The 23,906-nt window shown below is 31.8% G+C and overlaps 2 protein-coding genes and 1 long non-coding RNA gene across 3 annotated transcripts; 1 reads left to right on the top strand and 2 right to left on the bottom strand.

Moving 5' to 3' along the window:
* Window positions 1-114: 114 nt before the first annotated feature.
* Window positions 115-8,030, bottom strand: LOC146905460 (uridine/cytidine kinase UKL1, chloroplastic). Its single transcript, XM_085727010.1, has 14 exons — window positions 7,813-8,030; window positions 7,632-7,723; window positions 7,094-7,163; window positions 6,165-6,283; window positions 4,695-4,791; window positions 3,888-3,967; window positions 3,500-3,694; window positions 2,547-2,630; window positions 2,395-2,455; window positions 2,142-2,202; window positions 1,806-1,899; window positions 1,627-1,699; window positions 603-685; window positions 115-510 (listed from the first exon to the last, which is right to left on the bottom strand). Exons 1-14 carry the CDS (start codon window positions 7,979-7,981, stop codon window positions 364-366), a joined length of 1,425 nt encoding a protein of 474 aa, XP_085583136.1. The 5' UTR covers window positions 7,982-8,030; the 3' UTR covers window positions 115-363.
* Window positions 8,031-10,483: 2,453 nt separating this feature from the next.
* Window positions 10,484-14,320, top strand: LOC146905459 (uncharacterized). The gene is made up of 6 exons (XR_015019307.1): window positions 10,484-11,034; window positions 12,348-12,490; window positions 13,243-13,507; window positions 13,601-13,698; window positions 13,798-13,879; window positions 13,962-14,320. It is a non-coding gene; the product is annotated as an uncharacterized LOC146905459 (long non-coding RNA).
* Window positions 14,321-19,045: 4,725 nt separating this feature from the next.
* On the bottom strand, window positions 19,046-19,543 carry LOC146905458 (uncharacterized). The gene is made up of 2 exons (XM_085728541.1): window positions 19,414-19,543; window positions 19,046-19,332 (listed from the first exon to the last, which is right to left on the bottom strand). Exons 1-2 carry the CDS (start codon window positions 19,541-19,543, stop codon window positions 19,046-19,048), a joined length of 417 nt encoding a protein of 138 aa, XP_085584667.1.
* Between the last annotated feature and the right edge of the window lie 4,363 nt (window positions 19,544-23,906).

The raw sequence follows: 23,906 nt of genomic DNA, 5'->3' as shown, positions 1-23,906 counted from the left end.
GGGCAGAGAAAAGTGAAGAGACGGGAGATATTTTAATTTTAAATTAAATATATGTTTGATTCAGGAGAGGATGTGTGAAATTTTAATTAAATATATGTTTGCCTATGCAAAAAATTTCCAAATAACCGCTGAACTATATTATAATTGTCTACATTAGTAGAGGATACCATCATCATATACATTCGATAAGTTGAAAATCAAAGCATGCATGCATATCAACCAAAGAATGAGTTTGCATCCACATATTATTCTAATCTGCTTGCCTCAAATTGCAGCCAAGGTGGTATTTGCTAAATCTTCAATATTTCATTACAATGCATCTGTTAACCAAAAGATGTATCCACTAAAAGACATGTTGAAGGATCAATCATCGGTGCCAAAGTACCGATCACCAAATTCACCCAACCCAGGGATAACACGAAACTCATCATTTAATGCAACATCAATCTCAGATGTGACAATCTTCAATGATGGAAACCTTTTACATACACAATGGATTCCCTCAGGAGCCTGGAAACATAAGGATTCACACAGTCAGTGTGAGATAATAGTCCAAATAACCATTATTGTATGTGCAAAGAAAAGCATCAAAATTTACTCACAGAAATGAGATTCAGGAATATAATGTGGGATTCTGGTACTCCTTTTTGAATGAGTAATTCAATTGCTTGGTTGGCCGAGTTACCTGCAGCAGAATTATTGATATTAATTATGTATCCATCATCAGTCAGAAAAACAGATTAAGTAACCATAAGTTGAGAATGATTTAAACAAATCATCAGTGTGAAATATCTACCTACTTTTGCCAATGACTAATCTAACTACGTGATTATTCAAATAAACAATATCAAAGTAATAATTAAAAGTGCAAGTTAGTGGTCACTGCTTTCAGCTTTTACGCGCTCCTTAGGAGGTGCTATCTAGCTAATGCAAATTGCCAAATAAATTGAACGATATTTTTATCATCCCCTCTCACATCACCCAATGACTAGAATATAGCATTCCACGTTCACAAATATCATTCAAAACAGTAACATAATTAGCAAGCTACCCTTTTGTAACAAACAACTACTAACTATTTCTCCCAGGCAGCTGGCTACTAACAACTACTCTGGACTTCGACAAGCAAAAACATACCTAAATTTGTTAGACTCTAATACAAGTAAATGTCAACCATTCTATCCACATTTAATGTTATTATTCCAAAAATATCCTCAGATTAGTTCTTTAATGTTGTGAGGAGGTGGCTATTATAATTAGGGGGAGGTTAGTATATGTATTTTTTTACATGAAATCAAGTGCTACCATGGCAGAAAGCAAAAAATCCTCCATTTTAAGCTTCCATATCCGCCATGAAGCGCCATGGCGGTTGCCAAAAAATCCGCCATGGCCGATATTTGACTACACAGCATGAAATCAAGATAATGAATTGCACTTAACTACCATCCTTAATAAGTGTGAAAATAGGTTTCTTTCTCGTGGACTAAAAAAAAATGCAAACAAAAGTGTGCGCATTATTTGCTGACGATCAAGTTTTCAGCAAATAAAACCTATCAAAATGTGACACAGTAAGATACAGTGAAACAATAAATAGTGGAAGGACATTTCAACATTTCTAATCTTCACCTGTAGCAAGCACAGGGTCAAGAAGCAAGACATGCCGTTCCGAGATATCCTTGGGAAGCTTCTCATATATAAGCTGCTCAGAGAAGCAAAGAGTTTACCGTTAAATACAAACTACCATAGGAAACCAATTCATGAGGACTACTCTAGGCAGCTTCATGGATTTCAAATGATTTACTTGCCTGTTTTCCATTATCTCCATCCCGGTGAATCAGAATTTTTCCAATCTTAATGCCTTTACAACATGCACGAAGTGCATTTTCCATGCTCTCACCACTATATTATAAAAACAACGAAAAAAATTCAGCCAATTGGAAACAGCTACGATAGAATATGGAAGTGAATAAGGTTTGGTTTAAGGATTCAATATTCTAGATGGTAAACACATCCACAGCAAGAAACTGTGATCGTAACAAAGGAACTGGTCTTATTAGTTGAATTGTTTCATTTTGGTAGAAGAAACCTATCATTTGGACTGGACCTACGAAAATAAATACCTGGTTCAAAGCTTAGCTCACCTTCGAATAATTGAAACACCACATAATTTCTTGCAGAAATCAACACCAGTATAGACAGATCCTGTAATATGAACCTCATTTCAGTTAATTAGTGGTGTCAACATGAACCAGTTTCTGTATCCTACTGTTGCTTCTTAGCCATACATGTTCCTGTGCACAAAGCACAAATATTGTTCCCCGCACAAGAGAAGACAATATGATGAACATAAAGGTTAAAGAACTGCAAGAACCGAGTACAAGGAGAGATGATTACCTGTTGGAGTGACAACTTGCTTTTCTGTGAAAGGCAGATGACCTAGACCATGCTCAACAACCTGATGCCGAAGATCAGCAAAGGTTATATCTTCAAGTACTAAAACCCTTTCAAAAAAAAAATGTTCAACCGAACTATGAAGCATACAGTACCAGGCGAATAAGTCGATCAGAATAAAATACAAAATCATGCTTTGATATTTCTTTGTCACGAATCAAAGTATGCATCCCCCTTATCTGAAATATAAACATAAGCAATAAAGGAACAGGTGCAGATGAAACAAATCATTACAACAGTTTGTAGCCAGTGAACTTAGAGTTGCAAGAATTACCAATGCACAAAAAACCCAAGTTCCTTTCTTTCTAGAAAGGATATTCCACCCTCGATAATGCAGCTTATGGATTTTTCTCGTTTAATTATTCTAATGATGACAGGTCATGGCCTTGAAAGTTGAAACATGTTTTTAGTTTCTAGTTTCTAACAAGAACTTTATTGTATGTCCAAATTTTATTTTCCAAGAGAACTTTAAGGAAAAGAAAATTTAAAATGTTCTTACAATGACTATAATTCTTTTAATGAATAATATTTGTATAAGTCGATACTAGGTTATGCGCTTCAACACTCTCAGAAGTTGGTTTCATCTCACTTCTCTGTAAGCACCTATAAACTTATGACTGTTTTTTCAATAGTTAGGTACTAAATACGAAACTAGCTTGATAAGCTCCCATAAGCTAAAAGCTAAAAGAATTGCTCTATGGGCCCCTCGATTTTGCTCAAAAGCCCCTCGATTTATCGGATCATAACTTCCAATCGGCTTTTTTTTCCATTGGATCGTAACTTCCGATCGGCTTATTTCAGGGGTTGAGCAATCCAAGGGTCGCATAGAGCAACCTCCAAAAGCTAACCTAAGCCAATAAAATCAACCAATCTCTTATAAGAAATACTACTCTTTTTGTCATAAATCGTAATAGAACAAGTACTTCTCTTAAATTGAAATAAAAATCCAATATGTTTGGGTGAGTAGCAAAACTCAGGATCTTCTATAAATTTGCAACTATTCAAAATGGAAAATAAAATAAAAATTGACAAATTATGTCAAGGATACCTGGAATGTAGATTGAATAACATAAACATTTGGATATATTTTGCATAGATCATGTTGACCAAGCTTGGTGCGGATGTGTTGCGTAATCAAATCGATGGCAACATGATTATCACCTCCACGAGGAATGATCACATCAGCATATTTCTTTGATGGTAGAACAAAGTCATCAAAAGCAGGCTTAACAAACTTCGCATACTACAAAAGTCAACATTACATGCAGTTAGGAACAACCATGCAACGCGATTGATCACATCTCATAAGGAATATAAAATTCTGTGTATATTTACATGTCAAGATTTCTCAAAAATATAAATTTTGTATGAAGGAGTTGTAAATACTATCCTAACTGTTGCAAAACCATGGTTCCTAATTAAATTGCCGGACTTACCATTTCAAGAACAGAGTTTATGTCTCTGCCCCTTTCCACTGTGTCACGTCTAATTCTACGAGCAAGCCTCACATCAGCATCTGTATGCAATTAACGACCAAATATATTATTAAACAGAGAGAGGAAGGGTGGGGTAGCTTCCAATATTGCATAAAATAAAATAAAATAAAATAATAGCAACTTCTTGTGAATGGGTCTTCAATTGAAGACCACCAGCTAATCAAAGAATTTACCACAAAATGACAGGGGGGATAAGGAGGCGAATATAGGGAGCACATGGAGAAAAAAGTTTACTAAACCCTTATATCATGCACTGACCATATATCAGGTAAGTTGCAGTTCGTAGAACTAAGTTACCTGTGAGAATGTACAAAGGTAGTATAGATCTAAATATATCAGTGGAATGCCTACAGTTAGAAAATTCAGTTTAAAAATATAATACTTATACAAGATGCCCTACTCATTCAATTCTTATGATATTCGAAAAACTATGACACTAATTAGCGTCCCTGTGGTTCATCCATGGCTTCAGTTCTACAGCAATTTGTTGTGCATTTACTGTTTCTAGGAGTTCATTTTTTCACATTCTTAACAAACGATTCATATATATTTCCAAATATTTAATTTTACCCAGTACTTACACAAATGCAACACAAAGTGGGGCAATGGGAAGAGGCAGAAAATGTTTCCAAATAATTATTAATGATAGCATATCACTTTGCTGTATTTGTAGACTACTAAAATAACTTACACATGACATGACACATCATTGGAGGGGGACGTATGAAAATAAAAAATATAACAAACCTGTGTCAACAAATATCTTCATGTTCATCAGATCACGGACATCTTGATCATGGAATACAAGAATTCCCTCCAATATAATGACATCAGAGGCATTGACCTGGGCATAGACAACAAATGTCAATTACTATCCAGAAAGAACCAGAAAAACCTTCCAATAGGAAAAGGAAAAATAATGGTGCATATGAAAACCATCTACTCCAAAATTGCTGAAGTATCAGTGTCAAACTCATATCCGATATGTTATCCTAGATACATATCCTCCAAATTGTTCAACATTTTAACAAAAATATTGACTGATACATTTGAGATACCATTTCTGACACTGAAGTAACATCAACATCTATAGCTTTTTGTACAACTTTGTTCTTCACCCAGTGGATGATTGGTTTGGGACGTATGCCCTTCCAACCTTCTGGTACTGGGATCGCAACCAGTGTTCAGGAAATATCACAATACTCCTTTATTCATTATTTAATGATATCATATAAGAAAGGTGGACATGGCTGCGACATACTAGCGAAGATGAACATGATCTATTTGATGACGGCAGTGACTGACTTCTTAAATCGATGGGGTTGTCTCTTGGCTAATTAGAAGCTTTACTTTTTAAGTTGATGAGTGATGACAATGATACAATTTACAAAGCCCTGTTTAAATAGGACTACTTTTTTTTTTTTTTTTCTTCTGTAAAATTGGACATTGGTTTGTGATAAAAAATAATTTTTGATATGGACAAATAAAAACACGCGTTGTTTCTTTTTTATTACACAAATATCTTTCGGTAAATTGTTATCACCGTCAACATGTTTACATATAAAGCTATATGTTAATTAAAATATCAATGTATCTTGGCAAATATGATGCATTTATGTAAAATAGGTATATTTATCATAAATTATAAATTTGTGATAACGTATATAGGTTTGTATCTTGGTTTTTACGAATTTCCTGATCCCCATACTCATGTTACATAGTATTTGTGCCATATCAAGTATCCAGGACTCATAGACAGAAACTAAGTGATGCATTTCATTGCCCATAGGACAGAGATTTCAATAGGTGCAACATGTAATACTTCCAATATGTGAGCCTCATAAAACAAATTAAGTTTTGTCCTCTCTTTGTGTGCAATGAAGTAATTCTAAACAGGAAACAGCTTATCCCAATGTTTATCCTTTTCAATGTGGAAAAGGATTTTTGGTGTCCATGGTGAAGCTTGGCCTTGTCCATGGAAAACCAACACGACTGCTAATGAGACTCAATCACATTTAACCGCGATTCTCCACCAAATCAAGTATCATGACGTGAATGTTACCACAGCATCGATTTAAAACTTTAGTCCCATTTTACCATCTAAAGATGTTTCTTCTTTTCCACGGACATTTACTTAGTTTAGTCGATAATAATTAATAGAGGACCAAAAAGTGGCAGTGTCGGTATAGACAGAGATACATAGTCCACACTGCATACCTGACGAAAACTATCAGAAGAGCGTTGGTGCTTCTTGAAGTCGTAAATGGGAATTTTGACTCTTTGGCCACTGATGAGCTTCTTCATACACTCTAGCAGTTGCTCCGTGTCGAAAGCATCTACAACAAACAAACAAAGAAGGAACTTCATTCAAGGGACTGGTAACGTATATTAGTTTTCCACCGGCATCCAATAAAAAATCACTACTTCGCTACTTCATACAATCAATTTCAAAATACATTTATAAGAATAATATGACGTGGCAAAATAATGACCTAAAATATGTTTACACCAACAATGTATGAACTTCATGTTATGTAACAAGTGTCATGTCCCAACACTTTCAACTCTAGAGTAAACTGTCATTTTGATCGCTAATTGTGTAAGATGATGTCACTATGCTCGTTGAACATATTCATGTTATGTAACGGGGACTCAATTTTTCTTCCTCCAATGGAGGGTTCTTAATGGGGAGTGGTCCTTGTTAAGTAAGGACCCCCCATTGGAGATGCTCTTAGTAATTCCACAGGCAAAATTGACTAACGAAAAACACATGAGGACCAAACTAATCAATGGAAAACACATACGAAGGCCAAACTGACTAATAAAAGACACATTCCAGTGTGTTTTTTCTAGGAATACTATTTGGTACAAATAAACCTCATCATGGAATACACTAATAAATGCATGGTATACTTTTAAAGGGTGAAGCAGTGTGTAATTCGGGATTGAGCGGACATCATGGAAGGTATGAGTGCTAAGGAACCAATCAAATATGGCCATCTCATTTCATTAAAATCGTTTTTAGCGACAACCAGCATTTTCAGCGAGCAACTATAGTGACACTATCAAACACATTCAAGAACTAAAATATTTATTCACTCTAAACTCTAACCCAACATGATTGATAAATCAATTAAATGAATTACCAGGATGATCAAAATTGTACTCATGAACATGTTCCAACTCTTCCGGTTTCAACCCGCGATAAAACGAATCCTACACAATAAAAAATAAAAAAAAAAATTAATAATAATAATAATAACAACAACAACAACTTTACAATTCAAAATAACTTTACACTGATACTGGATAAGAATACATCGTTAGATGCATGTTTAAAATAATTTTACACCGACAATATATAGAAATTAAACTGCAAAAACTATATTATTATTCATTGAAGGGAAACAATTCAAAATATTTTTACACCGGCAGTTTGTAGAAATGCATCATCGGATACATGTGTAAAATAACTTTGCACTGACAGTGTATAAAAAATTAAATTAAACTGTAAAAACTACATCATTCATTGAAGGAAAAACAGTTTAAAATATTTTTACACCGGCAGTTTATAGAAATACATCATTGGATACATGTGTAAAATAACTTGACACCGACAGTGTATAGGAGAAATTAAACTGAAAAAACTATATCTTAAAATGTAGTGTAATGTAGGTTAGGTACCTGATTGACAAGGACAACACGATGATCATGAAGCTGTTGAATGATCATATCACAAACAGTGGTTTTTCCAGAAGCAGTTCCACCGGAAACACCTGCACCATCACCGTAGCAGATTATTATTAATTTTCATTCAAAAATATTCAAATTCAAGAGATAGAGAAAGAGAGAAAGAGAGAGAAACCAATAACAAAGGGTTGATTGAGAAGAGAATCTTTGGTGAGGATTGAATTGATAGAGAGAGAAGATTTTGGGGAAGATGAGAGTCGTCCGCCGTCGAGACGGAGGCCGGAGAAGTGGGGCCCAGATGCTGCTTCCATTGCGTAGTCGATCGAATTTGTTTCGTCCGGCATCGTTGTTTGTCTCGGTCTACTCACTATGGTTGAGTCAAAATGTTAATGTAAAATGAAAAAAATAAATAATATTTGAGGATCGTTTAATAGCTTTGGAGATGAATGATCTCATCTATATATACATGTATTCTAAACTACACTTTGCTTATGTGTCACCTCACCAATTTTCCCTTTTCTAACTAATTTTCTAAGCATTCACCATGTGGCTCTCTCTTTTCTAGGCACTCAATTTTTTTAAGGCTAATGAGTTACAATTTGTTGGATTGATACATATTCGTAACAGCTCCACCGTTCTAATTATTGTCTAAATTTCTACAACTATAAATTTGGATTCATATTCTATCACTATATCCTACTATCTATCTATCTATCTATCTATCTATCTATACTATATTGTAATCTTTCTTTTTATTTTCTATTTTCTAATGTAAGCTTTGGTTTTTCTTCAGCAAGCATTGTGATAACATGACACCTCTAAAAAAAACTTGATTTGTTTATTAAGCTTGAGTCATCCTTAAGCTATAATTGTGTTGTTGTGACGTCTCTTTTCTTGATTCATACACTCTTAGTTTCTATCTAATCCAATTTGTACAAAAACTTCCCAACCTTACCTATTCAATTGCTTCATTTTTCAGCTTCCATACATTTGTGAGATAACAAATGTCAATGTTATCATGTAGCAACTGCTTCACATTTGTTGAAATAAAATCCGTTCATACCAAACATTAATATTTACACTACTTATGTATCAAAAATGTATTTGCTTCAGTTTTTTTTGGGTGACCGAAAATATGCATATCACGTGCATCAATCACTTCCAAGTATAAGTCTCATTTGTATTGCAACTTGATGTTGTACTTTTTTAAGTTCATGTTTCTTTTAGGATTCCGCTACTATATATGATGAAGAAAAATTCCATTAATTTAACTCTCTACCATTTCAAAGGAATGAGTAAGTTTGGTACAATTTTAAAACCCATATGTTGTTGATAGTGTTCATTCAGATTGTTTATAGCACAATTTATTTATTTCTAATTCAAGTATTATGTTTGGTCTTCATATATTTATTTACACCATGTAGAGGAATAAAATAAAAAAATGATCAATTGTCTCATAAAAACAATCTTGGTATATCTAAAAAAAACAAAAACCGATACATTAATATACTTCAACTTTAGGAAGTTTGAAAACTTTTTCTTTCTGAACATTTTTCTAACTATAGAGGAAGATATATTGATTATAGAAATTCCCTTTGTATTCATGATTGAAACCTTACGTTTTCAAAGAAGTTTTAATTACATGCCACTTTCTATGATTTAAAACACCTTTTCAATTTTATTTACATGCCATATTCATGATGAAAAATTTATCAACTGATCAAATTCCAATACAAGAAAATGTATACACTTATCAAATTGTAAAAAAATTTAATGAAAAGTCTGTCTTTACAAACATTAAAATGATTATGTTATCCAAATAAATTCCATTTATTAGATTGGAATCTCTAAAAATGAACGTTTTAATTTTTCCAATAAAATTTTGCCCCATCTTATCTTACATATAATAATATATGCATGATTCTCAGCTCTACTACCATGATCATTTATGCTTTTCTGCTTTGTTAAGATGATGTGGTTCTCTTTTTACTTTCCTTTCCTTTATTTTTTTGTGTTTGAATTTACATTTTTTGTTCATAAATTGGTTGATTTTTTTTTTCTTCTCAAAAAGTAGTTCATATATGCCACATATAGCATATAGATAACACATTTTTGTCTTTGACCAATGCAGTTTTATTTTCAGGTTTTATCCATAACAATATAGAGAGGTGTGATTACTAATATTGTCAATGTTTTATGTGAATGAGGTTTCTCTTAGCCATATGTCTTATGAATTTTTAAGATGTACTTTTATATCTATTAATTCATTTGAATAGTTTTCTTCCTTTTCACAACTATTTGTTGATTTCCTTTTTTATAGTTGAATAAAAAAACAATTCCTCATGATTTATTATTGAAAATCCTTTTACAAATAGTTGACTTTATTTTTGGAAGTGTGATGTATTTTTGAAATTAGTTTATTCATGGTCTTTACATGAAAGTTGTTCTCTCAAATTTAGTTTTGTGTTTAGTTTCTTTTGTGTTTTTTTGGATATTTGGTCATCTCACATTTTCATAGAACGTATTTTAGTTAGGTTTGTTTGTTATCTAACTCATGATGACATTTTTTTAGGAATTATGATTAATATTATAAATATAAATATTTTTTGTTTGATTACGTGAATTAGACAAGGTTGTATATTGCATGGAATTTCATCTCAAATTCGATAAATTGAAGTTTTCTCGATATCATAAGTTACGTTGAATTAGACATGCTTACCCTAATTCCTTAACCCTAATCCTAATTTTTTGGCTCCAAATCGTTCCAGCCGTTAGATTAATCTATGTTGCTTATTTCAAATGATCACCTCTATTTTTTGAACGGCGTACCTTGGAATGGCAAAAATATTAGCCTTCTCACTAACGCGTTCCCTCTTTCCCAAAACAAGTTCAAGCCTTTCTTCTTCTTCCTCTTATCATCATCACCACCTCCAACACTCTCAATTTCTCTCACTAACCGTGCTCTCACCCTCTCTGTCTCTCTCTCTCTCTCTCTCTCTCTCTCTCTCTTACTCAATATGGTTGCTCTCTCTCTCTCTCTCACACTATGTTCTTTCATTGTTCCGACCTGTTCCTGCACCCTGGTCCTCTCAATCTCCAATTCCATCATCCCTATCGTTCTTCCACCTACCCGATCTGGTGACCGTCGTCCTCCTCCACCCCGGTCCTTTCAATCTTCGCTTTGATCCTCCCCTTCATCCTTCCACCGACCAGATCTGATGCATGCTCCGATCCTCCACCACCATAGATTTGTCGACGACGACGGCTTCCAGCAGTGGCGGCGACTGTCATGGCAGACACAGTGAGAGAGAACTATTCACCAAAACTCAAATTCCTATATCAAAGCCGTTCCATGGAGTTGAATCTTCGAGAATGTGTTCAACATTGCAAATATTGGGTGAGTTTTTTTTAATCATTTCCCTTTTTATTTGGAGATATTTGTTTTTATAATATTTGTTGGTTTACACTTCTCTAATTTTGGGTGTTGATTTATCTCTATTCTTCATGGACACCTCTTTAGTTTTAGTCTGGCGCACCTCTTTTTTTTTTTTCAATCAAAAGTATTCATCTCAGTATGAGATGAATCTATTAAAAATCTGTTTCCTTTCATATCAACTAATATATCATTTTCCCTTTTAATTCTATTTATGATTGTTGTATAATCTATAGGTTTGCCTCTTAAATCTACACATAAAGCACATTAACGATGCAAACTTGATTCATCTCTGCTAAGTAATCACTAATATTTGATTTAAACCAACCATAATCCATGGACCTGTAAAAATCATGACCTTCAAATATAATGATAAGAGTAATATGTTAATTACATCAATGTCAGGACTTTTCCAATTGTTAGTAATCTTAATGGTTATTAAACATTAAGAATTTTTACACCTTCTTTTATATTTAGGCTGATGATTGCCACATCAATAATTCTGTTTGGTAAACTCAATATTTGTAAGTCCATAATTAAAAATATTGAGCTCTTCAATTTTTTACCAAATTTTTTTTACCAACTATTATGAATGTTGTAATGTTTGCTTCATAATTTTTTTATTTATGTGATGCTTGCTTTGCAATTTTTTATATATAATAAAATGATTGCTTCACATTTGTAATTAACTAAAATATTGTTTTATGTTATACGTAAAAAACATTGCTAATATAACATGTTTCATTTGGTAATATCTTATTTCGTAAGCAGTTTGATATTAAAAAAAATTGCAATATTCCCAAACAAATATAATTTTTGTCTTTGATGATGCATTTTTAAGTCTGAATGTGAAGAATACAGTTAATTTGCACCTTTGGTATTTAAAACGTCACTTGCATCAATACATGAAAAAATAGAGAACCTAAAATGGCGCGTTTAATTTGGTCGCATAACTCAGCTTAAATTCAATCATCATCAGATATTTAGATTCCAATGCTTTTGTCTGTTGATATTTTAAGTTTTTATACTTTAAACCTTTATCCTATGTTGAGAGTTGTGTGCATTTAAGTTGGAAAAACTCAATGGACAAAAGTAGCATTTTGAGCAACGTGGAATGCACCACTGTTGGTTACCTTGAGAATTGACAATTTAATAGGCTCTTTCCTCACATATAATGGCGTGTATTTCAATAGGCTGGGTTATTTCAATCCGACCCTATCAATTCTCATATATATAGGGTTTCATAGTGAATATATTTACTCTCAACATATTATCAGAACATCAAGTTTCGAGTTTCTGCGATCGTTGCCGGTAGGATCGACATCAAGTTTCTGCGATCGTGATTCACCTTTGGTCTGTGCCAGATTTTATGAAGCCAACTGAAGACAGCACCATGCATATGCTGCTTCTTGACAAAAAGGTACTTTCCATCACTAATATCTGTTGTTTTATACAATTGTCAAACCAATATGTAATTTGTAGTCTTTTTTAATTAGTGGTAGATGTCTTTGTTAGTGTATAAACTGTTTGTAAATGTCTTTTGTATAAGTTTTAGTTTATTCTGAAATGAATGTATGAAATAAATGAAATCCGGGTTTTGATTGAAATAGATAATTTATGGACTCGAGCATCTGATTGTTTTTACATAGTATAACCGTGTATTGGAACTTATGTATTGAGAAAATTTGTGTTTATGCGGAATTTTTCTGGAAATGTTTAATCTTTGCTATATTTGTGTTTACTTTTTAGTTTTGGTTAGGGTTTAGTTTATACTAAATTAAATGTCTGATATAAAAAAATGCTTGATAGTATTAAACTGAATAATTTATATTTGAGAATGATATGATTTTTACATTGTAATAACTGATTGTCCTCCTTGGATATTTAACACATCACCTTCAGTAGGGTATGAAATGAACTGCTTTTATGTGTTTGGTATTGTATTTGGAGTTTTTGTTATGGTTTAGTTTCAAACAAGCTCTCTAATTTTTGAATTTAAAACTACTGTATTTGCTTGCTTTTATAAACGTGTATTTGATTAGTTGCCCTGATGCTTACGCAGCTTTGAAAGATTCAAGCTTCTGTCAAAAAGCACCTGGTGCCTAAGATAACTACTGTATTTGCTTGCTTTTATAAATGTGTATTTGATTAGTTATCCTGATGCTTACGCAGCTTTGAAAGATTCAAGCTTCTGTCAAAAAGCACCTGGTGCCTAAGATCAAAGCAATGGTGGAAGATGGATGTGCTTATGAGGTTGAGAATGCATTGGTAACGCACAATGACCTTAAATACCAATGCACTGCACACCGTTTCAAGCTCAATCTTATTGATAAAACAAAGTTTACCAAGGTTGAAGCTTCGAATATACCTATGAATCAATTCAATTTTGTTGGGTTTAGGAACATTTTGGAATCGGACAGGGAGGATAAACACCTAGGTAAGATGCTGATTGTTTCTATGTGTTAAATATGCTATGTTTCATCAGATTGAGCTATATATTGACTTAGTGAGCTTTTGTTGTGTTTCTAAGATGTAATTGGCCATGTCGTTGAAAGAGACACTTTGAAGGTTAAGGAAGTCAATGGCAAGTGGAGCAAGTTGCTTGACATAACATTGGAGGACGTTGAAGTAATTTACAAAGCACTTTATTTTAATGTTGCTTTTTATTAGTGTTGCAGTCATTCTATTGTAGTTGTCACCATTGTAACCAATTACGTGTAATACAAGAGGTACCACAAGCTTCATACTGTTTGACAAAAATGTGATGAATTATGTTGGAAAAACTGTGCAAGATCTGATAGATGCTCAGGTATAATTAAAATAAAATTAATGACATGTGTCTAAAAATAGATTGATAACAATAATCAGTTTGCATTTTTTTTTTCATTCAGAATAAGCATGGAGGAGATTATCCATCTGAACTTGATGCTTTAATTGGGAAGCAAATGTTGTTCAAGGTTGAGATTACAGACGGAAATTTGGCACATAATTGGCGCAATTATGCTGTGAAGCTCACATATGACAATGCTGATCTAATTAAACAGTTTATTTCCCTATCATAAAATTGTTGTAGTTATTTTGACAGTATTAATTATGATGCAAATCTTGCGTGTTCTACAGTAAGTGATCACTTATACATTTTTCACTTTCATTTTTTCTTTTAGGGTTCTATTGAGGAAATTGAGGCTGAACAGAATGGTGGTGTTAACAGTTTGTTTTTATTTCTATTTAATCTCTATTGTGTGTTTAATCTTGGTTGTAGACAGCTTAATAAGCTTAGCATCTATGTTGAGATTATGCCATGATTTTTAACCCACATACATCTTTTGTCTCTTATTAGAAATAATTAGTGGCCGAAAGGCATTCTGAAACGTTGCCATACGATTGCAGAATTGCATAACAGCTGAAAACTCAAAATGCTCACCTATGTTTGCTATGTTTGTACATCTATGGTTAATTGCCTGCTTATTTATCCAACAATGTTGACATAATTCTTTGTATGATGATTGTGATTCATTTGCTGTATTTTATGCTTAATGTGTTGTTGTATACAGTTCCAATATAATCCTAAACATTTGGCAAGAAATTGCTACTCCGCTTACGTTTCAATCTAATTGCATTTCAGAAATTTACATGTATGTATTATGTTTCAATGTACAATAAAGAATACGGATTTGTATTCGTTCATTTTGATTAAACTTAGAATTAGGTAATTGAATATTTATTAAAACCAACTAACGGATAGAGAAATTACAAGAGTTATTTGAACAATCTTCATAATATATCACACCGGTTATTTTTTATATTTTGCAAGTCATGTTTTGAATTATATTTGACCCGTGCGGCAGCACGGGTAGACGATCTAGTTGTAAAAAAATTTAATGAAAAGTCTGTCTTTACAAACATTAAAATGATTATGTTATCCAAATAAATTCCATTTATTAGATTGGAATCTCTAAAAATGAACGTTTTAATTTTTCCAATAAAATTTTGCCCCATCTTATCTTACATATAATAATATATGCATGATTCTCAGCTCTACTACCATGATCATTTATGCTTTTCTGCTTTGTTAAGATGATGTGGTTCTCTTTTTACTTTCCTTTCCTTTATTTTTTTGTGTTTGAATTTACATTTTTTGTTCATAAATTGGTTGATTTTTTTTTTCTTCTCAAAAAGTAGTTCATATATGCCACATATAGCATATAGATAACACATTTTTGTCTTTGACCAATGCAGTTTTATTTTCAGGTTTTATCCATAACAATATAGAGAGGTGTGATTACTAATATTGTCAATGTTTTATGTGAATGAGGTTTCTCTTAGCCATATGTCTTATGAATTTTTAAGATGTACTTTTATATCTATTAATTCATTTGAATAGTTTTCTTCCTTTTCACAACTATTTGTTGATTTCCTTTTTTATAGTTGAATAAAAAAACAATTCCTCATGATTTATTATTGAAAATCCTTTTACAAATAGTTGACTTTATTTTTGGAAGTGTGATGTATTTTTGAAATTAGTTTATTCATGGTCTTTACATGAAAGTTGTTCTCTCAAATTTAGTTTTGTGTTTAGTTTCTTTTGTGTTTTTTTGGATATTTGGTCATCTCACATTTTCATAGAACGTATTTTAGTTAGGTTTGTTTGTTATCTAACTCATGATGACATTTTTTTAGGAATTATGATTAATATTATAAATATAAATATTTTTTGTTTGATTACGTGAATTAGACAAGGTTGTATATTGCATGGAATTTCATCTCAAATTCGATAAATTGAAGTTTTCTCGATATCATAAGTTACGTTGATTTATGTTTAGAGTAACTTAGTTTGGTAAAGCTTACCATTTGTTTAAAGGCAATCATATGTCTCGCTAAGTCATGTACATGTATTATATTCTACGAGAGTAGTAGAATTTTAAGCAGTTATATGTGTGTGTAACTTTAGTTACTCTTAAGCTAGAATATTGATGATGTGTCACCTCTAAAAAAGCTTCATGCCTCTCTTATTCCATTTCATAAATAACTTAACTTAGTTTGAGTTAAAAAAATTCTCATTTTCATCTCAAAGATAAATTAAAGTTTTCTTGAATCTCAAAAGCTATGTCTATTCATGTGTAAAAGTTGCATTGTACGTATACTATATACTACAGGGTTATGGAATTTGAGCAATTGTTTGATAGAAGTAAATTATCAATTCAGTCTTTGAATTTGTAATATTCGGTCAATTCAATTAAAAAATAGTTGGTCAATTTCCCCCTAATTTTTCACGATAATGTTGATGATTCAATATTTGTTTTGGTAGGGAAAAATTGTGCATATTTCAATAATTAGTTGGGAATAAAGCCAAAATCATTATATGGCAGATAAATAATTATTTATTTTTTAGAGTAAATATTATAAAATAAAAGATTGATTATAGCTTTGGTCTCTATATTTTCAGCCACAAAATTTGCATGTTATATTGACATTCAACAATATTGATCCCGCCTTAATATAATCGACTTGAGTTATTATAGCATTTGTATTATACAACAATATTATCTTTTTCTTAACAAAGTATAATAGACTTGAACTTTTATAGAATTGAAAGAAAAAACCAAATGAAACAATATGTTAATTTGATTATTTGCTATTATTTTTATTTGAAATATTACTAAAAAGCATTCATTATATTTAAGTTAGTGTCTTAGGTTAAACATGTATATATGATCTTTAAAGCATATTAATATTGGACTATGTCTTTGGAATTTTGAAAGCTTTGGATGTCTTTTTTTTTTAAGCTAGAACCATGCTTATATGCCACAAAAAAAAAGCCTCACTCTCTTATAAACTATCTAATTTTAAGTTTGAATTGTTCAACTCATAGAAAACTTTTCACTCTTATTCTATCTAATAATCACCAATATGTAATTAAGCATAAGTTAACAAAAAAATACCACCCTTTATTATTCCATAATGTCTATATATGATTAAATAAACAAGGAAACGTAAACATTAATTGGAAAAAAAAATAGACAAACAAAAATATGAATTGAGAAAAGTGACAAAAAGGTAAATCAAACCGATGACTAAAATAATTTGGACCATTAAAAGTTAGAATAAAATTTCAGAAATGGAGGTTTGATACGAAAGTTCAAAATAAGCTAATTTATCACCATAAGGATAATCTTTTCAATAAATTAAAAGACCTTAAATAAAAAATAGGAACGTAAGAGTAAGTAGTTAGGTCACGTTGCGTAATTTCGAAGAACATATCCCAACTTAAACTTATTGCAACATTTCTAATGAATAATATTGACATCAAGCATGAATGACTCTAACTCTAACAGAAAAGAATGTGAGCATCGAAGATAAAAAATACAAGCAACATATTATTACACCACTATGATACCATAAATATATTTTATTATATGATTGCATTAAGATAAACTATGATATATGTCTTTAAACTTATTAAATATTATAGGATCCACCAAAAACTATATTATTTATCCCTAAAATATTTACATAAATCTATGATATAAATCAATATAAATTCTCATATGTTTTAAACAATACTCCTATTTTTGTATAAATTAAAATTAAAATAATCATATAACTAATATTATAAATCAATAAAATAAATGTGATTATACTTATCACAACTTTTATTTTTTAAGTGCAAAGCTATAATCCAACCCGTGCAACGCACGGGTTATATACTCTAGTTCTCATGTATGATTGGATGATTTCCTACACAGTATGAAATAAATTTATTTTATCAATAAAATACACAATAGTAATATGATTTAATTCAATAAAATAATCAAATTACAACTTCAATGGTCCTACCTTCCCTAAAAAAAAGTGTTCATAGGTCCTATATCAATTAAAAAAAATATCAAAATTGTTAAGTCGGATATCATGATCTAAATCTAAACATTAATTCTTTAATGTGTGTGAGTTTTCAATTGCTATTGTTCTTTTATTTATGTAAAAAAATCAAATCACACCAATTACATGTTGAGATATTTTAAGAATTAAATATAAAATCACATCAATGAATAGGTGTATTTAGTATAGTGTAGATAATTTAGTACTAAAAAAAGAAACATACATCAGTAATAAGAAGGTTTGTGGAGTGTACCACATACATGGCAAAGTTTTGGGGATTGTATGAAGGTTTGAGGTACTTTAGAAGGTTAGGATTTCGATTTGTCAAGGGAGAGGTGGTTCACTTTTGGTGGTGAATATTCTTAATAGTAATAAAAATGGGAGTAACGTGGCTAGAGCATTTGTCGAAAAGATTTGTCGTCTCACTTAGATGGATTGAACGATGATGGTGGAGCGTCACTCTTATTAGGAGACAAATATGTATGTAGATGCATTAGCTGGTCTTAGTTGCTCCTTGCATACAGATACTAGCTTACATATGTGATAGCCTACTCAAATTCGTCATTTGTTAGCAACTAATGTGTTGGGGGATTATGTTCCACGATTGATCTCATTCATTTTCTTTAGTTTGGATTCAAAGTGATAAGCAAGTTTGAAATTCACACAAATGCTAGGAGTTTAAATATGATGAAGATGTTAAGTCTAACAATATCAGTATTGTTAGTTGAACTAGCTTATACAAATATCAATTGATTCCCTCCCACAAATAACAATTGATTACATGTAGTCAGGTTTATATGGTGAATAGATACTCAGAGTTTATAAATACCTTGATTTTAATTTAGTTGTTGGTGTAAAGATTTTGCTTTTTTAATGATATTAAAGAACTCTTTTTTTAAAAGAAAGAAAATAACTACTTTTTTTTTATAAACTGATGAGCCTATCATAGTTTCATCCAAAATATATTGAAATAAAAGTGATATACAAAAAGGAGGGGATCAAACCAAACCCTTAAAGCAAACTAAGAGAGCCTATAGTAGGGGAGACCTAGCCTATTTTTGACAAAGTCTTCTCTAATATTAACAGGGGAGGATGTCTACCAAGTAAAACCATCAACAGTTAATCCTATGTTTGCTAACTCATCAGCACAATGGTTCCCTTCTCTAAATATGTGAGTGATCATACAGTTCAATCCATTCATCAAATGCAGAGAGTTCATCCATATATTCTTTATCTGCCAAGGAACTATATTTGGTGACTTGACTGCCAAGTTAGCCAAATTTGAGTCACTTTTATTCCAGAGGTGAGTCCATCTTCTTTCCACAGCACACTCCACAGCAAAAATCACTCCCATAATCTCAACATAAAAAGCATTTGCAATCCCTAAATCGATTGCAAAACAACCAAAGCTTTCTCCATTTATGTTTTTGAAAATACCTGCTTAAGCTGCTTGACCAAGGCTACCAAGAGCAGCTCCATCAGTGTTGCACTTAATCCAATTCAAAATTGGAGGACTCCATATGACTTTAGTGATCTTTGGAGCATTTGAATGATGCGTATTTACTTTGAAAGCTTTTAAAACAGTGAAATCCATGATAGCATGACTAGTGGCTAACTTGGTGAGATTGCCAGCTAATGAAACATTTGCTACAACCTGAGCTATTGTTGACTTCAGGTTAGGTTTTTCACCCTTAAATCTAAAATTATTTCTACAAGACCGATAACATTCAGGATATATATATATATATATATATATATATATATATATATATATATAATTGATGAGCAAATGGTAAGCTTTCATTGAGGGCTCCAACCTCTCTTACAAACTTCAAACAAAGATAGAATAGAGGTACAATTGATTGAGAAATGAATCAAAGACTGAAGCCGATTCCAGAGAAAGCTTGCAAACTGACATGAAAGAAACAAATGATTTGCAGATTCGGCTTCCTTATTGCACAAGCTACACATAGAAGGAAGGTAGAAACCTCTTCTTGCTAAGTTGTCATCGGTTGACATCTTCTTGTGAATGATTCTCCAGACAATGAAAGACTTTGAGGGAAGGATTGCAATGTTCCAGATTAACTTTGTCCAATCTTTTATCTAACCATTATGATAATAAAACAAATAAGCATCCTTCAGTGTGAGATCACCTGAAGTAGTGTTTCTCTAAATTAACTGGTCTTTCTTATGTACAATAGGGATAATGACTTGATCAATATGTTGCAAAAGGTTAGGATAAATCTGCTGAATTTCCATAGGGATCTGCCATTGATTATCATGTAAGTATTCACTCATCTATTTTAAAAATGATTTTTTGTTGTGTGTGTAAATTAGATATTCTTCATTCGAAATCAAAGAGATAAACTCATCATGACCTTAAAACTTTCCTTTTAAGTTATTTTCACTCATCTATTTTTAATCAATCACAAAAATGTTTACACTTAATCTTTATTTAAAGAACAAAATATCCAATATAAATAGAGTTAATGATGGTGTGATGGTCGAAAACAATTTTGCAAAACATTTAGAATTGCCACATCAATTAGTGTTTTTCAATTTATATGAGGTAATTTTGAATGTTTTGATTGGTTGTGTGTGAAGTTGTTTTGAAATGTCACTCACCACCATTATTAAACTCATAAATATTAGTATATCATTTTTTTAAAAGTCCAACAAATGATAAATACTAGAAATATAAGTATATCATTTTTTTAAAAGTCCAACAAATGATAAATACTAGAAATATTAGAATATCATTTTATTTAGTTTACTTTAAATGATGAAAAATTACAAACTTAATTGGACAATCTTACTAATCGAGTTAACGGTTGATAAAGTAACATGCATGAAATTAAAAAAAAATAAAATCATTTAATTATGATAATATCTATATTGAAATAAAAAAACAATAAAGTCAATCCATCTAGTCTTTTTTTTTGAAGGATCCATCTAGTCTTTAATCTAATACAAAAATAAACCATCTAGTCTTTAATCTAATATAAAAAATAAACAATTGAAATAAAATAAACAAAGCATGACACATTCATCATATTTAATTTAATATTATTATTTGATTTGATTCTATTAGATCTTGTTTCTGTTTGTCCTCGTTAGCATAACTCATAACTCAGTTGGTATGGACAATGCATAAAAATATGCAAAGGTCCGAGATTCAAACTCCGGCCACCAAAAAAAGATCTTGTTTCTGATTTTTTGTTTGATAGAATCTTATTTCTATATATTTTTGTCTATTCTAGCAAATGCAATGCCTTTAGCGTGGGGAATATGCCCTGCATTATGCGATCCGTTTCTTTCTTTCATTTTGATTTTTTTCTTCATTATTATTTCATCTTTCCTTTTAAAAAGCAAGCACTACACTCGGACTGACCGTGGTCCTTTTCTTTTTTTAGTTGGTATTGTGATAAACAATGGCCTAGCTCCAAAAAAAAAAAAATTGGATTATCTTCTTCCCTCATTCTCTTCTTCTTTCTAAATTTTAGAGAGAAGATAAATAGAGAAGATAAATCAAGAGAGAGACAGATACAAATTAGAGAAGAAGGGAGGATGAGAGAATGAGGAGAAGGAGATGATCCAATTTATTTCTTATAAATCCTCAAAGAAATGTTAAAGTATTCCTATAAATGTTATATGAATTGGATTGGTGATCAAAACTACAACCCAATACTTACTATCATTTTAAATTTTTAACCCTAATTCCAACATTTAGTTCATGCGTTGTTTGGTGGATTTAGTAACTTAACTGGTTTGAGTTAAGAGAAAAAGAGTTTGAGGTCATGCGTTCAAGACCGAATGAAAAAGTAAATATTAATACAACAAAGTAACTACTAACATTTGTCATTTAAAAAAAAAAAAACTTGTGTTGTTTCTTACTTTATCATTGTTGCGCCGTTTCTCATTCTCTATTGTTCCACCATTTTTTTTTTCTTTCTTCTTCTTCTTTTTCTTCTTTGTGTGCCATTCATTTCTATCACATACACAAACTAACTTATTGAAAGATACAATACCCTAATATTGTTCTTCTCTCGCGCACGCGATTCTCAACCTTCACTAACATTCGCCACCCATGTCCTCTCCTTCATGTGTTTTCCGATCACATTACATGTGATGAATTATTAACAAAGCATCTAGTCTAATTTGTTTTTTGGAGAAGAAAATAAAGCAACGTTAAGTCCATAATTACTCACAACTCCATCCCAATTAAATTTAACACAAGGCTCCATAGGTGAGGACCAAAATATTTGCATGTCATGTTTATTGCTTGTACTCTTTTCGGAAGCCATATAGTCAGAAGTGATAGCTATTTTGATCTCATGTATGTACCTGACCTTTCAATAGCTAAACCATAGTCCCCACAACACAAGGCTAATACTGGTGTACCTTATATCCCAATCATCCATCTTATATTTTCTCACCTACAAGGTATGCATGATCCGTTGTTTACAATCTAAATGGAAAAATTCTGGTATCCAAGAGTACCTAAATGCTTGCCAAAAATCTCTGGTCTCTGGCGCGTCTGAAGTCACGGAAAAGGTGCAAGAGCGTCTATGGCTCAATGTTACATCGAAGGAAACCATCATTATCAATTAACTTCCTTCTTAGGCGCTCAACATTATAGTAAGGAGGAATTCCCGAACTACGTTCCAAAGAAAATGTCTAAGTCGATCTAGCCCAACGTTGCAAGGTTCAAGATGTTGCAGCAATGTGTAAGCTGATTTATTTGTGAATTGGCCGTCATTTGTGTTTCCAAGCAATGTTATCCTAGCTAGTTGTTTTGTGGCGCACAATTTATCAATGATGGGGGAGGAAGGATTCCATCGAGTATAGAGAAATTCCACTCACCTTAGTCCAAAAATAGCCTCGTCAGTTAGAGGGATAAGAGCATAGTTTGATGATTCACAAATAAATTGCGCGCCAAGCCAAGTTTAACATGATTCTAACTCTTACATGTTCCACGCCAAAAATTAGAGCCACTTTTAATTTGTGAAATATTAGAAAGGAGGTCATGGCCACACTTATATTTGGTCCTATTAATGTTTGTACACACAGTATTCCTTATATTACAAAGTTACCAACTATCCTTCATGAATATCAAGCAGCACAGTATGCACAATATCCTCCTGCTTGCTTTTCAGTGTATCCATTGGAACTGCATTTTTGAAAATTATTCAAACTACAATGCAATGGATTTTGAAAAGTGGGAAGCTGATTCATAAAATAGCTAGGATGCAAGGGTATAAATTAACCCCTAATCATGGATTAGATCCTTGCCATTCATTGAGTATATTTTAATGAAATAAACACAGTTTGTATATGGTTATATTGGTTTAGAAGACAGGAAACGTAAACAATTTTAGTAGCATGTTCAGTGCAAAAATTATGATAAACTTGAATACTATTAGACAATGATAATTTTTTTATCCTTAATTCTAATCTCCACTTCCATTTTTGTCCTTCAGTTTCTATTGCAAATTAAGGTTATTGAACAATTCTGTTGTCAATCGGATACCAAGAAACTATATGCTTTTTGGGACTTCTTCAGCCGCAAATTGGCCATATTTTGAACTCTTTTGTTTTACAGAATTCATCTATCCATCTAGAGCTTGAGTTTTTGCTTTGAATCTCATGATCATGGTTGCACTGTCATAATGAACTTCCCCTCGTAATTTTTGGCCATTCACTTCAGAAAAGAAAGAGGCATATCATTGCGGAATGTTTCAGGTTTGTTTTAATATCCATGAAATGTTTCAGGTTTGAAGCAGATACATAATGAGAATATTCTCAGCAGCCCTGTAAACTCACATCAATTTTTTATATTTGATGTTCAGTTTCTATATAATTAAGAGAATAAATTAATGTTATTTTCCCTCTATGATGAGACAAGTCATTTCTTGAAGATATAAAGTTCTAGAAAGGTTTCACGTTTCAACCGCTTA

The sequence above is a fragment of the Medicago sativa genome, chromosome 7, assembly GCF_051527215.1.
Source record: "Medicago sativa cultivar Bolivia chromosome 7, Bolivia_mono, whole genome shotgun sequence".
Lineage (NCBI taxonomy): Eukaryota > Viridiplantae > Streptophyta > Magnoliopsida > Fabales > Fabaceae > Medicago > Medicago sativa.
Note: the sequence above shows the minus strand (reverse complement) of the source record. Positions and strands in the feature narration are given on the sequence as shown.

Bases quoted from the DNA above. Each gene is read 5' to 3' on its own strand.
- LOC146905458 (XM_085728541.1), bottom strand. From the start codon at position 19,543: ATGGATTTCACTGTTTTAAAAGCTTTCAAAGTAAATACGCATCATTCA. The intron at 19,333-19,413 runs GTAGCCTTGGTC...CAATCGATTTAG, and splicing joins CACTGATGGAGCTGCTCTTG to GGATTGCAAATGCTTTTTAT.
- LOC146905460 (XM_085727010.1), bottom strand. From the start codon at position 7,981: ATGCCGGACGAAACAAATTCGATCGACTACGCAATGGAAGCAGCATCT. The intron at 6,284-7,093 runs GTAATTCATTTA...TGTTTGTTGTAG, and splicing joins GTACAATTTTGATCATCCTG to ATGCTTTCGACACGGAGCAA. The intron at 3,695-3,887 runs GTAAGTCCGGCA...TGACTTTTGTAG, and splicing joins TAAACTCTGTTCTTGAAATG to TATGCGAAGTTTGTTAAGCC.